This window comes from Clarias gariepinus, chromosome 3 (assembly GCF_024256425.1).
Source record: "Clarias gariepinus isolate MV-2021 ecotype Netherlands chromosome 3, CGAR_prim_01v2, whole genome shotgun sequence".
In the NCBI taxonomy this organism is placed as follows: Eukaryota; Metazoa; Chordata; class Actinopteri; order Siluriformes; family Clariidae; genus Clarias; species Clarias gariepinus.
The window spans coordinates 15,299,065-15,314,754 of NC_071102.1; the positions used below are offsets into that span (position 1 = coordinate 15,299,065).

General features: G+C 36.2%; 1 protein-coding gene across 1 annotated transcript in view; it reads left to right on the forward strand.

The window, feature by feature from the left end:
• Positions 1-15,690, forward strand: part of otog (otogelin) — a 135,962-nt gene that overhangs the window by 48,037 nt on the left and 72,235 nt on the right. The window contains exons 25-33 of the mRNA XM_053491571.1: positions 1,336-1,443; positions 3,186-3,324; positions 3,434-3,568; positions 3,916-4,059; positions 4,192-4,311; positions 7,470-7,586; positions 9,413-9,569; positions 9,677-9,703; positions 9,861-10,028. Coding sequence (XP_053347546.1) covers positions 1,336-1,443; positions 3,186-3,324; positions 3,434-3,568; positions 3,916-4,059; positions 4,192-4,311; positions 7,470-7,586; positions 9,413-9,569; positions 9,677-9,703; positions 9,861-10,028 — 1,115 coding nt within the window. The remainder of the gene's footprint in view (positions 1-1,335; positions 1,444-3,185; positions 3,325-3,433; positions 3,569-3,915; positions 4,060-4,191; positions 4,312-7,469; positions 7,587-9,412; positions 9,570-9,676; positions 9,704-9,860; positions 10,029-15,690) is intronic.

Sequence of the window (15,690 nt, forward strand, 5' to 3'; positions counted from 1 at the left end):
ACATATACAGTACATACATACATACATACATACTGTGCATACATACTGTACATACATAAAGCCAATTTTGATTAATGTTAAGTCAATGAACAATCCCTAATAATAAGAATATAATTTAAAGTAGATTTAAGTTTTATGTAAGATTTTGTGGCTGTAGTGTAACAGAGTAAAGAAAATGACAAAGAAATGCTTAAGAAGGACAGCAGAGTTGGGTGTAATGCGTTAGAGTACTTGGGTTACTTTTTTGATGTAACGAGTAATCTAACATGTTATGTCCACCATTTAAGTTCTCAGTTATTTAGTTATATTTTCAAAAATGTAATCCATTATGCAGACAATTTATGTAATCCGTGAGCCAGACAGCAGTCATACCGTTAGTGTATGTCATTCTACAAGTCTTGCCTCCGATAACCCGCCCCCTTCTGTTATTTCTGCTGTTATACCCCTATCTCACCTATGCAGTTTGACTCTCGGTGAGAAGCGGTGTTAGGCACTGTGAGCCACCGCGAGTGACCGCCTGGCGTTCCACGAAGTTTTGCAAGGACCGTAAGCTTCTGCGATGCAAATGTAATCACAGCGGCAATTAACTTGCGGTCAATCATGATAAACTTACGGCTACCGCGTAGGTGAGATAGGGGTATTAGTAGTTAACAGTTTAGGCCAAACTTTGCTAAGTGATGATAATAACTATAAAGGTCTTGACTAAAACAACAAACATGAGGTTCACAAAGGAGTTTTCATTTTCTGCAATAGAAAAGTACTCTAATTAGTTACCTTTATCAGAAAGTAACGCTGTAATGTAACTGATAAATTTTTAATGACAGTAATTTTATAATGTAATTAGTTACAGTAAAAAGTAACATCCTCCAACACTGAAGGACAGTAATATAGAACATTTAATAATGCTTAAAGATTCATGTTTATGATGGCTGCTTTGAAGGCTGTAAGTGATCTAGCATGCTGGCTGGTGGAGAAAGCAATCTGTTAGCACCTTTCCATCATAAGTCTAGGTTTACACAGTGCTCACGGACACTGCTCTAGAAATTTTGCTGTCATGTCCCATTCAGGGCCCTGAGACCAGCGAAAATGATTCAGCTCACAAGATTACAAGATCTTTATCTACAGTGATTTGAGATGGCTCTCTGTATGAGTGTGTTTTTGTGTGCATGCATGCGTGTTTGCGTGTCCATCTTTTGTTAGAGCTACATGGTTGGGGAGAGAGGATGAGTTTTTCTCAGCCATCTGAACATCCAAACATGTCCTCAGTTCTCTGTCTGGAATATAATGTAAAATATCTTAAGCAAATTTTTGTGTGTGTGTGTGTTTATCCTCTAGACTTTTAAAACATGGTGATGAATGTTTTGAGCCTGTTGCATGTCCATGCTTATGGAAGGGTAAAGAGTATTACCCAGGGGATAGAGTTTCCTCACCTTGCCACCAGTGGTGAGTCACTAACTTGCAAACAAGAACCACACACAAAGGACCTACTTACATTATTAAATTCAAATGTAGCTTCTCATTTCTTAATCAACCGTGATACACTACCGCTTAAAAGTTTGGGGTCATTTTCATGCAATTCACAAACAATTTTATTCATTACACAAACAATTAAAGTTAGACGAAATTCTGACTGCAATGAAGCACAGTCTCCAGATCTGAGCACAGTCTCCAGATCTGAACCATATTAAGCTGTGGAACAGATGAAGATTCCATCAGGCTGATCCATCTTGTGGCAGATCCTCCAGGAAGCATGGGCTGAAATCTCATCAGTGTCATATATCTTTAAAATAAAACAAAATTGACAAGTAGAATGTCTGCCAGGTTGTAATTGCTGCAAAGGGTCTTTTTTTTTTCTTTTTTTTTCCGTAGGGCAAAGTTTGAAAAACACATTCATCATTTCCATCAAACTCATTATTTCTAACTTTGACAGTGGCAGCATGTCTTGTTCTTTTGCTATATTTTTTTATTTAGACTAATTGCTTGTGTTGAAAAACAATAAAAATTTCCAAATGATCCCAGACATTTAAACAGTAGTGTATATCCTGGCAAAGATGTTTCTCTGTTTCAGAAGGGTCAAGTCATTGTCGTGCATTAAGGAAAGAAAACAACTTAGGAGATTTGCTATTAAACAACTCAAATTGCATTAAGAAATGTAAAATTAATGTTTAAAACGTGGAAGGATAGTGGTGAACCACCATCTTGAAGGAAGAAACGTCCTGAATTAGCATGATGGGATATCACCTAAATGCTTGGTCGTATCCAAATTATAAAAACAATAACAACAACAAAAAACATCAACCAGTAAACAGGGATGCCTAATAATCAAAGTAAGAGCATTTCCACACATATGATGCAAAAAGATCTCAAAGGATTAAATAGCTGTGTACTCTTAAGAATACCACTTATCAGTGGATAAGTGGACTAATTAGAAAACAAGGCTTTAGTTTGTTAGGCAGCATAAAAAAATAGACTGTGGAGCATAGACAAAAGGTTATACGGTCTGATGAGATTCACATCTACCCTGTTCCAAAGTGATGGGCATGGTCAGGTACAGTACCTACCTACTGTACTAGCCTGTGGGGGCAGTGCTGTGATCTGGGGTTGCCACAGTTGGTCAGGTCTAGGTTCAGCAACGTTATGTGGCAATCAGTGAAGTCAGCTGTCGAATTGAATAGATTGAATGACCAAGTTTTTCTATCATTGTTTTTTTTTTCTTGCCTGATCACACAGTCATAATCCAAGATGACGATGCCAGTTGATGCCAGGATTTATTGGGCTCAAACAATTAAAGAATAGTTCAGGCAGCATAAGAATATAATTTTACACATGCATTGGCTACCACTGATTCCAGACCTAAACCCATTGAGAGTCTTGGAATGTGTTGGAGACAGCTTTATGCAGCATTCTGACTCCCATCATCTGATCATTTTGATTCATACACATTCACATTTCATACAATCTTCCATAATTTCCTTTAATTGTGTAAACATTGTGCGACAATAACAATTGTTTAAAGCGCTATACAAATAGAATTTAATTAAATTAAAACGTCAATCAAAAATAGGCAACAATATTGTTTTGATATTGCATAATCCAGATTAAAAAAAACATTCAGACAGCACACCATTTGAAAGAACATCTGTAAATTAAAAAGCAAGTGTTTAACTGTGCATGTTGTCTGTTAGTGTGTGTCAACATGGTTCATTCCAGTGTGACTTTTATCCATGTGCATCAATGTGCACTGCATATGGAGACCGTCACTACCGTACATTTGATGGATTGTTATTTGACTACATTGGAGGCTGCAAAGTTTACCTGTTAAAGGTATGAGTTGTGGTTAATATTTACTGTAACAAGAAAAGTTTTGTATTCAGGATGTCTTTGCTAACGTTTTCTTAAAAGGATCTCCATTTGTGGTATGTTTGTTTTTCAGACCTCAGGTGATGTATCAATTAGTGTTACAGCCGAGAATGTGGACTGCTTCGAAAGTGGTTCAATTTGTAGAAAATCCCCACTAATATCCATTGGAAAGTCAGTCATTGTTTTTGACAATGAAAGTGGCAAACCTGTGAGTTTTTATACTATGAACTATGAAAATTGTTTACAATTATAAAATTATTTTTTGCAAGATGTGACCTTTTTTTCTTCACTTACTTCATGTAAGAATTGTTACATCTGATTAGTTTCTGAAAAATATGCTATTAATTACTTTCCTAACCTTTTAATTTTGAAGCATGTTGCTTTACTTTTAAGGAATGTAATTTATTTGTCAGACTTAACAAAAGTATAGCTAGCGATCTGGGGGAACTATAATTGTTGTTGTAAATAATGTAAAAAAGTTATAATTTATTTAAACTGTACCAAATCAGGGGATTGCATGTCCCCTAATTGTAATGTCCTTTTACCCATTTGCAGAATCCATCCAGCATAATTGACAGACAAAGTGTGTATATCTTGAATGCTGGCTACTTTACCATTATTCATCTAACACAGTATGAGATTTCAGTGCTCTGGGACAGAAAAACCACAATCCACATTCAAGCTGGACCACGGTGGCAGGTCACACACACAAACAATTCCACACTTTACTACACATAACTCACCAATACACCCACACAAACTCACCAACCCCCAAAGACCTACATTATCATCTCAATTTTAACTATGTGGTTTTGTTTGTTTAAACATTAGGGTAAACTATCTGGTCTATGTGGGAATTTTGATCTGAAGACAGTAAATGAAATGAAAACCCCAGATAACATGGACTTATCAACACCGCAGGAGTTTGGCAACAGCTGGACAGCAACAGAGGCAAGTCACAACCAAACATTATACACTCATACATACAGTATATCAACATGCAAACCAAAGGATGTGTTCTTCTAAATGAAAAAACTATACGCTGTATTAATGTATTAATTGTAAACTGTATCACAAAGAATTCTAGAGATGATCAGACTGAAAATATGTTAACTACCAAACCAAAATGAATTCTTACAATAAGTGATGTTCAGCAAGCTGTAGCTATATTCAATCAAAATGTATACTCTAATTTCCTTTATTCCAAGGGTGTGTAGTACAATTATGACAGAGCTTACAGCAAGCATATGTGTGTGGAAGCATCACAAATGTTAAAACTTCTGTATAAGTCTTTATTTTAAACTATAACAGTTCAAAATCCACAGTAATCTAAAATAATAACATTTTATACAAATATTTGGCAGATGCAGTACTTAAAGGAAATAATGTACAGATGGTATATTATGAATATAAATAGAATAACAGATCTCAATTCAATGCAAGTTTAATTTTATTTGTGTAGCAATTGTAACAATGAACATAACATCTTTATCAATAAAATGGCCCTGAGCTCAAATGCAGTTTTGTGAACAGGATTTACATTTTAATACACACATACATACGTCCCACAATTACGTAGTATGAGGCACACTCAAGAAATCATCCTTCTTCTCTCCTCGCACAGTATGTCCAAAAACATTTGTGTTGGGTTGCTTCCAGTGGATGATTCATTAACACACACTATTATTCTACATACAACACAATATTAAAAGTCTAATTATACAGATTAACATTAATTACCCAAGATACCACAGAAACAAAGCAGCGTTACAAAAATAAAGGTTTTGTTTATAAATTTAAAAATGTAAAAACATATAAATACACTGCCCTACACAACATATCTTATGCCAAAAACGTCACCACCTTAATTTAAATAAGCATTGCACTCAACCATCTGCTCTCTCTCACACACACACACACACACTTTAAGAGTTGTTATCTATGCTCTTTTTTTAATACTTGAATTTACATATAGGACCAAGGTGTACAGTGGTATTGTGTAGTAGTATTGTGTAGTAAATCATTAAAATTTACATTTACATTTAGTCATTTTGGCAGACGCTCTTATCCAGAGCGACTTACATTTTTTATCTCATTACACATTTGAGCAGTTGAGGGTTAAGGGCCTTGCTCAAGGGCCCAACAGTGGCAACTTGGTGGTTGTGGGGTTTGAACCTGGGATCTTCTGAACCGTAGTCCAATGCCTTAACCACTGAGCTACCCCTGGTAACATAAAACAGTAATGACGATAGAAATAGTAACAACTATAAATAGTCATTGGTAAAAGCAGGTAATGGTGATATGGTGATGGAATGATATAGTTTTGCTGGATTATTGAGTTAGTCCTTGTCCAATCTCCTCCTTGAGTAGGTAAAAAATGCTCTTTGGTATCCAATGCAAATATTTCCAGAAAAAGTCCATATGACTGTATAAATAATAGTAGTTTGAGAGTTTGTACAATAGCACTGCTGTTAGATTATTTACAACCAAGGTTCTTTCCCTGTATGACATTTTTGGGACAAAGTATTTCATTTCTTATCATTCCGTCTCAAGTTATCTAAACATCATGTTATTCTCTTTATTATTATTATTATTATTATTATTTTTTTTTTTTTTTAATGTCCTCCAGGTACACTCACAAATATTTCAGCCTATAGCCATTTTCATGCTAGTTTGTGTGGAAATGCTGACACACTCCCACCTGTCGAATCCCTGACTAAAATGGCTTCACTCTTCAGTCCAAGGGCGTGAAGTGCAGATATATAAAGTTATATCTTTTAAGAATCACTTCACATTATAGGAATGCTATAAACGTTTTAACAGCATTAAATGCATTTTAAGATACTCTCACAACTGGAAATGATTTAGTGGCAGTTAATATAGAAGCTCGTGTGCAATTAAAAAATTACTTACAAAACGTTTTGTTCTGAATTTACTATTAATGAGTTATTGACTCATTTATTATGGATTAAATAATAAATTCTGTTACATGTGTGTTAGTATTTGGGGAATTTGATGATTTATTTCGGAGAATGATAAACACAAAAAAGTCTTGTTTTTGCTAGTCATACTCATATTTTTGTTCAAACACAGAAAATGTGATTTATCACAATTCTTTTTTTTACTTTTTTTTTTTCAATCAGAAAGTAATGAATTTTTGAAGAATGTTTTTGCAGTAACATTCTTTCTTGCAGAATGTTCATATATTTGTGCAAAACCTGACCATGAATATGCAGGAAGCCCTATTGTCCTAGAAAAGGCAGTTGCAGTAAATTACAGTAATTTTGGTCTAATCCACTCATCAAATTATATGGTATAGAAGATTTTTTTTCAAGCTGTGGCATGAGGTAGAACAAAACATATGCAACTTTCCTCCATGTTTTGCTGCTTTGTGATACAGCATGAACAATATTTTAGAAACTATGCAGTGGCTATATTAACATGATTATTAAGAGGCATGTTAACACTCAGCTATCCTGGTTGATATATTCAAAAATTTCAGCTGGTCAGCAGATTTTAAATTGCACATCATTTTATATTATTGATTCTCATGGGCGACATCCTATTTAAATTTTTATAGTGCACCTTTTATTTGTATCTCTCATTTGTAAATGAATACATACAGATTAATTAATCTGATTAATATATTTTTATTCTATTACATTCCTAGTGTACTGTAATTCATAATTTTAAGTGTTTCTAGTGTTTCTAAGTTAAGGTTACAGTATGTTTCACATTGTGATTTGGCCAAGCGAATGGCATATCCTCATTTTTGTTTCTTTTGATTATGTAAAGCTGCTTTGTAGTCATTACACCATACAAATAAAATTTAATTAAATTAAATATCCTGATAAATATCTACATTTATGTCAAACTGAAATTGTGTTAGCTGAAACTAATATTCTAGGCCTATTTTCAGTTTCATTTATGACATTATGTGACCTCTAAAACAGCAATGCATTGTTATATAAAATAATAATACTTTTACTTTTGTAAAATTTTATATCACAAAAATGTAAATTGAAATACAGTAGAGTGGTTAATTTTTTATATTGATTATTTATATTAGTTGTTATTAATTTGTCCTTTATCTGTTTTCTGGTATGTAGTGTATTGAAAGTCCTGATATAAGGCATCCATGCATTTTAAATCCAATCCGAGAACCTTTTGCCAAAAGGCAGTGTGGAATTCTTCTCAGTGAAGTATTCCAAGCCTGTCATCCAGTGGTAAGTTGCAGAATGACTCAGTACTTAAAATATGAGAACTGTTCAGCATTAAAACTAAGGGAACTGTGGCTTATTATTATGTGTATTTACTTCTGTGCATACATACGTGTGACAGTACTGTATACGTGAGTGTATAGTGCCTTTGTAGGTATTTTGTTTGTATGGTATGATGTTTGTCATCCCTCCATTTGTGCAGAGTCAAAAATAGTTGGACAACTGATTGATAAACAACTTGATGGCAAGTTGTGGCCTGTTTTAAACAAATGTTTATGACATAACAGGTCTCAAATTAGTATTTGGTAGATGTTCATGGGAACCCTTAATATCCAGTTTAAAGATGCAAGTGAAGCATTCAGCCACAATAACAATAACCATATATAGTCACATGACCACACACAAACTGGCAACATAGCGGGAAAAAAATTTTCAGCCATGGTAGACAGGGAATAAAAACAAAACAAAACAAAACAAAAAAAGCCAGAGGCATCTGTCTCCAATGCTACAACAGAAGAGAACACCCCTGGCATCCTATACAAAGTATGTTTCTCTTTCACACAGTTTCATAATGCTTTGTCTTCTCTGTCTGCCAAAACAGACAGACACTTCAGCATATAAAAACTCAACGTCTAACCTGAGGAAACATGTTGCAGTTAGTTTAGCTGTTTTACTTAATGTTGCAATGTTAGCATATATGATTAGCAAATAAGCTAGAGGCTTAAAAATATAAGTTTCTTACATTTGTTCTGTTGGACACAGTTTATGGTAAAGTGAAACATCTTGTACACATGTTCTAATGTTATTTTCCATCTGCTGAGCCATTTGTAGGGCAACTCAGTACACAGTATATTGAACATTTACATTGTTCAAGCATACATATGTTACCTACAGTAGATATTTGTTTCAAAAGCTTTATGTAGTGTAAAAGTGAGATTAGGTAATCTGTGTTTCTTGTTCCTTTATTTGCTATTTTGTAAAGACATTTATTATTTACTATTTTTTTTTTTACTAAATATTGTATTTATTTTATTATTTGTTAAATGCCAGAATTTTAACATTATTTTATCATTTTGTCTGGCTGCTTACATCATTTATAAAAAATAAATAAATAAATCTGACATTACGATGAAACAGTTACTAAGTTCTTGAATAGTCTTTTTACGAGATACTTTTTTACTCTTACTTGAGTAAGTACAGATACTCTCACTTGAGTACTCTTTTTGACTACTCTAACCACCTCTGGTCATTATTAAGCTATATATAGATTCAAAAAACATACTGTGATTTTGTAAAAAAAATAAATGCTCAGTCACCTGACTTCAAACCAGTTGAGCATGCAATTCACTTATTGAAGGCAGAAAGACCCACAAAAAAAAAAAAAAAAAAACAGCAACTAAAAGACTAAAAGTGGCTTTAGTAATACAAGCAAAACATTTGCAGAAAATGTGGCATTTGGTGCATAAAATTGTCATTAAACATTATTTTTTTTGCAATTTGCAGGTATTAAAATAGTCATAATATTTATGATTGGTAGTTTGTCCAATTTTTTGTGGCTTTAGAAAATGGTGGGGCCATTATTTATGCATTATTTTTGTTAAACCAATTGAAGTAACACTGAAGGCTACACTTTAGTCACATAATAAATCCATTTCAATCGGGCTGTGCAATGGCAAAAAATCTATTCTTGACCAAAAAGGTATGAATCCAGCTATATCTTATAAAGCATTTATACATAAAGGCACTGTACAAATATTTTATGAATTGCTTCCTAACAGTGACTTTTTTTTGGCAAATCAGTGTACTGTACATATGTGTCTAATGCTCTGTAGGTTGATGTGACATGGTATTATATGAACTGTTTGATGGATACGTGTAGCTGCAGTCGTGGAGGTGACTGTGAGTGTTTCTGTACGAGTTTGGCAACATATGCTCACAGATGCTGCCAACATGGAATTTCTATTGATTGGCGCTCACCCTCCTTATGCCGTGAGTGACCATGCATCTGAAAAACTTTCTCATATTATTAGGCTGTTGAACTAATTTATGATTGATAATTAGAGGCAAGAGTAACTTTTTTTTCTTGCTAATTACAGCATATGACTGTGAATACTATAACAAAGGTATGTATATAATTTACTTACTAATTTGGTAATCATTAAACAATTCTCATGGTTGTGGTTGGTGTTGATGTGGGTAGGTCGGTTTCTGGGTGAGTGTGTGGTGGCACGTGTTGATGAGTAGCGTGTCTGTTCTGGCACATTACATGTTTTTGTACAGTCCTAGGTAAAGGTCCATTTAGGTTGCTGACCTATAAAGAAAAGAATTTGCTATTGGCGGCCAATCGGACAAGTGGATTTGTGTCTTTGAGGAGGAGAGTGTCCAGCACTGATGGTGTTGTGACTCTGTTCATGATGACTCCTGGACTCAGTAAAACCCGACCACATGGTAAGACATGCACATAATGTTTGACATGTATATACAGTAGGGCTTGCTGTCTAATACAAAGGAAAAAACACAGGTCTGTTATGCTGTGGAGGAATTTATTTAATTTGATGAGAATTGAGAGCCTGTACAATAAGCTACCACATAATCTGACTTCTTTTAATAAAAAAAAGTCATTATTAATCTTGTTGTTTTTGATTTTGTTTAATATAGTGAAACAAACCTTAATTTCACACAGTAGTGAAAACATCACCACCAAGCAAATTGCAAAGAAAAATAATGTTATACTAATTTCTTTTGTGATTTATTCATTTGTTTGTTTGCAAATCAGTTGACAGTGTTAGTATACTGAATGTGTAAAAGTATTTCCCATCACCTGCTAGCATTAAGCAGAAATTCTAGTAATTTTCATTACTATTAATTTCTATAAATTAATCATTACAGCAGTTTGAACTAAAGTGAAACCTCAGATTGCGAGTAACACGGTTTGCGAGTGTTCCGCAAGACGAGCAAAGATTTTTAATAAATTTTGACTTGGAAAACGAGCAAGTCTTGATTTACGAGCACCGAGTATCATGTATCATGCATCCACTTCTTGTTTTGATGCCGAGTATCAAGTGATCACAACTGAGCCAACAGTTTTTCTTTCTCTTGTGCTGCGGAATTGTAGGTAACCGTCTCCCCTGCTGGGTCTTAGTGCTCGTCTCTTACTGGTATAATCGACATACGTGCACGTGTGTACTGGTTACTATAAAACTGTGATCACGTGTGTGTGTGTGTGTGTGTGTGTGTGTGTGTATAAAACATATTTTATTTTGTGTTTGAAAACTCGTGTGTACAGCGCGCATGTTTCTTATAACATTATAATATTTTCCTCTCTTGCAGTGCAAGACACACACAGCGCCTGCACTCATAAATGGAAACACTTTTCTTTCTGGATTTATTTTTACTTTTTAATAAAGATAAAGTGCCGGTTAATTTGTTTTATATTTACTTTATATTTTGTGTTAATTATTTTTATGTATTTATTTTTCGGGCTGTGGAAGGAATAATTTGAATTTCAGTTATTTCCTATGGTAAAATTTGCTTTGGTGTACGAGTGTTTTGAAATATGCGCCCACTTTCGGAACAAATTATGCTCGTAATACAAGGTTCCACTGTACAGTATGTCCTAAACCTTGATCATTTGAAAAACAAATACCTATGTCCTGCTGTATTTTCTTAAGAATTTTTGTTTTATTGGAAGTACAGTATCTAGCCCAAAAGGGATAAATCATAAAAACAACAGAGCAGTGATTCTAAGGCAAAAATGATGTATCTAGAACTCCATATGTCTCTTCAGTTCGTCTGCGTAAGTTCGTCTGTGTAAGTGCATTTTTATTAATAAAAAATGGGGGGAAAAAATCCAAGCTCACATTAAAGTGGAACCTTGAATTACGGGCATAATTCATTCCTGAAGTGGGCTCGTATTCCAAAACACTTGCAAATCAAAGCAGATATTCCCATAAGAATTAAATGGGAAGTTAAATTGTTCATTCCACAGCCCCCCAAAACCTGCACTTTACCTTTAAAAACAGTAAAAATAAATCCAGACTGTACTGCCCTCTATATACGTCCTCTGTATATTTTGACAGCTAGCTAAACTCCACCCTCATCAAATGACAGACACGGAATGTCTCTTTCCAGCTTTTAATAAGGATAGGGTAAAACTATGAAACAAAGTAAGAAAACAATAAACAATATAAGTATACACACAATATTTACACAAAAATACTTTCTACAAATGCAATATTCCCCAATATTAATCCAACAGGCATGTAATAATAAGCAAAGGACATCATGATAATACAGCTAATAAACAAATATATGTACAAACTGTAAATCCAACAAATAATCAAATGCTATAAAATATAGATGAATAGGAAATATAAACATACCAACGAAGCTACCAAAGGCCAAGGATGAACACAGAAAGTTGCTGATTAACTGCAGCACATGTTCAGAACTGCCCATCACGGAAAACACTAACTTCCTGATTGATCACATGGTAACTGCTACAATACGTAATTATCAAGATGTCCATTAGGGGGAGTCAACCATTAACAAACGATTTATTCTTAATTATTATTTAACAATAACTGTTACAGAACACTCCCCGCCTGGTGTGATTAAACGCCACCATTAAATGACACACCAAACACATTACTTTATGTTGGATTCAGGTGGAAGGAGTACAACAGTCTCTGTTACAGGTCTAAGAAAAAGCCTTGTTCCATCTTGTTTGGGAACCCTTATTTCCACCTTGCGGACTTTCCCATCTTTGCTTGGAAATACCTGAGTAATTATTCCCATTGGCCATTCATTTCTCTTAGCTTGGCTATCTTTGAGGAGCACAATGCTGCCTGGCTCAATGTTCGGTTGTTCGGATTGCCACTTCCTACGTGTTTGCAGTGAGCATAGATATTGTTTTCTCCATCTGTCCCAGAATGTGTTTGACAGATGTTGGACTTGTCACCAGTGACGTTGAAAAAGGTCATTGGTTCCAAATTTACCAGCAGGGGCGACAGGTGTGCACACTTTCTGTGTGAGGAGAATGGAAGGTGTAAGGAGAAATGGATTGCTAGGATCAGTAGATACTGGCACTAGGGGTCTAGCGTTAATGATGGCGGACACTTCAGCCATGAAGGTCGTGAGAACTTCATGAGTTAGTTTTGTGTGACCTAGCTGAAGTAACATGCTGTCTAGTATTCTCCTTGCTATTCCTATCATCCTTTCCCAGGAACCACCCATGTGGGAAGCATGAGGTGGGTTAAATGTCCAAGAGCACTCATTTTCTGCTAGATATTTTTAAACAGTTTCATTGTCAAGGTTTGATGGGATCTGAAGCTCTTTACACGCACCAATAAAATTTGTCCCACGATCCGAGCGAATCTGTTTTGCTGGACCTCGAAGAGCAAAAAAGCGCCTTAGGGCATTTATGAAACTGGATGTGTCCAGCGACTCAATTACCTCAATGTGGACTGCCCTGACACTAAGACAAGTGAAAATCACTGCCCACCTTTTGTCATGGGCCAGACCTCCCCTTGTCCGACGTGCACAGACTGGCCATGGGCCAAATACATCAAGGCCTACATTGGTAAATGGAGGATCTGTACACAACCTGTCTGATGGAAGACAAGACATTTTCTGCGTCTAAAAGTAGCCACGAAGTTTCCGACAAAGGACACAGTGGTGTATGATACTATTTATGAGCCTTTTGCCGCCAGTGATCCACAGGCCAGCTGCGCGGACAGCTCCTTCAGTGAACAAGCGTCCTTGATGTTGGGTTTTCTGATGGAAGTGCCTTATTAGTAAGGATCCAATGTGGTGCTTGCCAGGTACAATTAGAGGGTACTTCTCCTCCTGATCCACTCTTGCTGCTGAAATGCGACCTCCAACTCTAAGAAGGCTCTGTTCATCAATGAATGGATCAAGTGAAATTAATGGACTACTTTTAGGAAGTTTTTTCCCACTCTTGATGCATGAGATCTCTGATCCATAGGTTTCTTCCTGTACAGTACGAATGATTACAGTCTTTGCTTTTAAAAGGTTTTCAGCTGTGCAAGCTTTTGGACAACAATGCCAATTTTTGCAGTTTAAGGATTTGTCAGTAGGCGCTTTTTGGAAAACACTGGCAAAGTGAATGAGGTGTCCAATTGAACGAATAAGTGATTGCCAATTAGAAAACCTAGAGAAGCGATGTGATCCTAGTTTCTTGCTCATAGTAGTTGTAATCATACTAGAAACCTCTGGTCGCACCTCAACATCACTTGTAGGATTTATGAGTTCAAAATTTTTCTTCTCTAAGGAGCTAGAGGAATCCGCCAAACATTTGGGTCCCAGGAGCCATGGGCTGTTTGCGAGATGTGCTGCAGGCATAGACCTTGTGGCTATGTCTGCGGGATTTTGGTCAGTTCGTACATAAGCCCACTGTTCAGGCTGACTGGATCTTCTTATCCTTAACACTCTGTTGTTGACATAGACGTAAAAGCGTCTGGTCTGGTTGTATATGTACCCCAATACGACTTTGCTGTCAATGTAGAAAGTGATAGCATCTAGATTAATGTCAACCTCAGATGAGACAAGGTCGGCCAACTCTACAGCCAACACAGCAGCACACAGCTCCAGTCTTGGGATAGTAAGCTCAGAAAGTGGAGCTAGTTTCACTTTACCCATAACGAAGCTTACATGATTGTCTCCGTACCCATAAGAAAGTTTGAGGTAAGCAACTGCAGCTATAGCTTTGGTGGAAGCATCTGCGAATACACACAATTCTCTGCGTGCAGCTTCAGAGGGTGACTGTTCAGAGTAAGTTCTGGGTATGTGAAGATGTCTTAGCTCTTGTAGAGAGCTGCGCCATGTCTCCCATACCGCTTCCATGTCTTTTGGCAGTGGAGAGTCCCAATCAGTGTTTCCTGAGCTTAATTCTCGCAGAAGGCATTTTCCTTGGAGAGTTATTGTGGCTGCAAATCCTAAAGGGTCAAACAGACTGTTGATTGTTGACAAGACTCCTCGACGTGTAAAGGGTTTCCTTTCTTCCGGTACTTGGAAAGTGAAATTGTCTGTTTTGATGTTCCAGTTTAGGCCCAGACTGCGTTGTATTGGAAGGGTGTCTGTGTCAAGGTCTAGATCTTTTAGATCGCTGGCGTAATCTTGTGATGGAAAGGCCTCCATGACCTCTCGTCTATTTGAGGCAATTTTGTGTAACCTTAGGTTTGATTTAGCAAGAACATTTTGTGTTCGCTTTAGCAAACTCACTGCTGCTTCTACACTGGTAAGAGATTTTAACCCATCATCGACATAGAAATTACGCTGCACAAACTGTTGCACTTCAGGATCAAGATGTCCTTCTAGATGGACAGATTTTCTCAGACCATAAATGGCTACGGCTGGCGATGGGCTATTGCCAAAGACATGTACCTTCATGCGATACTCCACAATATCCTTGCTTAAATCATTGTCTTGGAACCATAAAAATCTCAGAAAGTTCCTGTGTTCCTCTCTGACAAAAAAACAATAAAACATCTGCTGGATGTCTGCAGATAGGGCCACTGACTCTTTGCGAAATCGAATGAGTACCCCTAAGAGAGAATTGTTAAGGTCAGGACCCGTTAACAGCACATCATTGAGAGAGATGCCATTGTATTGGGCACTCGAATCGAATACCACCCTGATCTGTCCAGGTTTCTTTAGATGGTAAACGCCAAAGAGTGGAAGATACCACCATTCCTCTTCATCTCAAAGAGGAGGAGCCACCTCTGCATGTCCGTTCTCAAAGATTTTTCCCATGAAGGAAATAAAGTGTTCTCTCATCTGTGGTTTTCTTTCAAAGTTGCGCAAAAGTGATGTGAGGCGTTTCATTGCTTGTGATTTATTTTCAGGAAGACATTGTAGTGGATTTTTAAATGGCAATAGTGCTACCCAACTGTTGTTCTCAATTTTCTTAAACCCTTTCTCCATAATGTTCAAAAACAGTCCATCTTCAATAGACAGAGCCAATTTGTCATCATCTTTCGTACGCTCAAAGACTGTCTCGCCCAAACAGTTTATTTTATGTGCTGGGACAGGTCTGAAGGAATCACTGTATCTGTCTTTCACCTGCAAGATGTTAGGACATTGTTCGAAA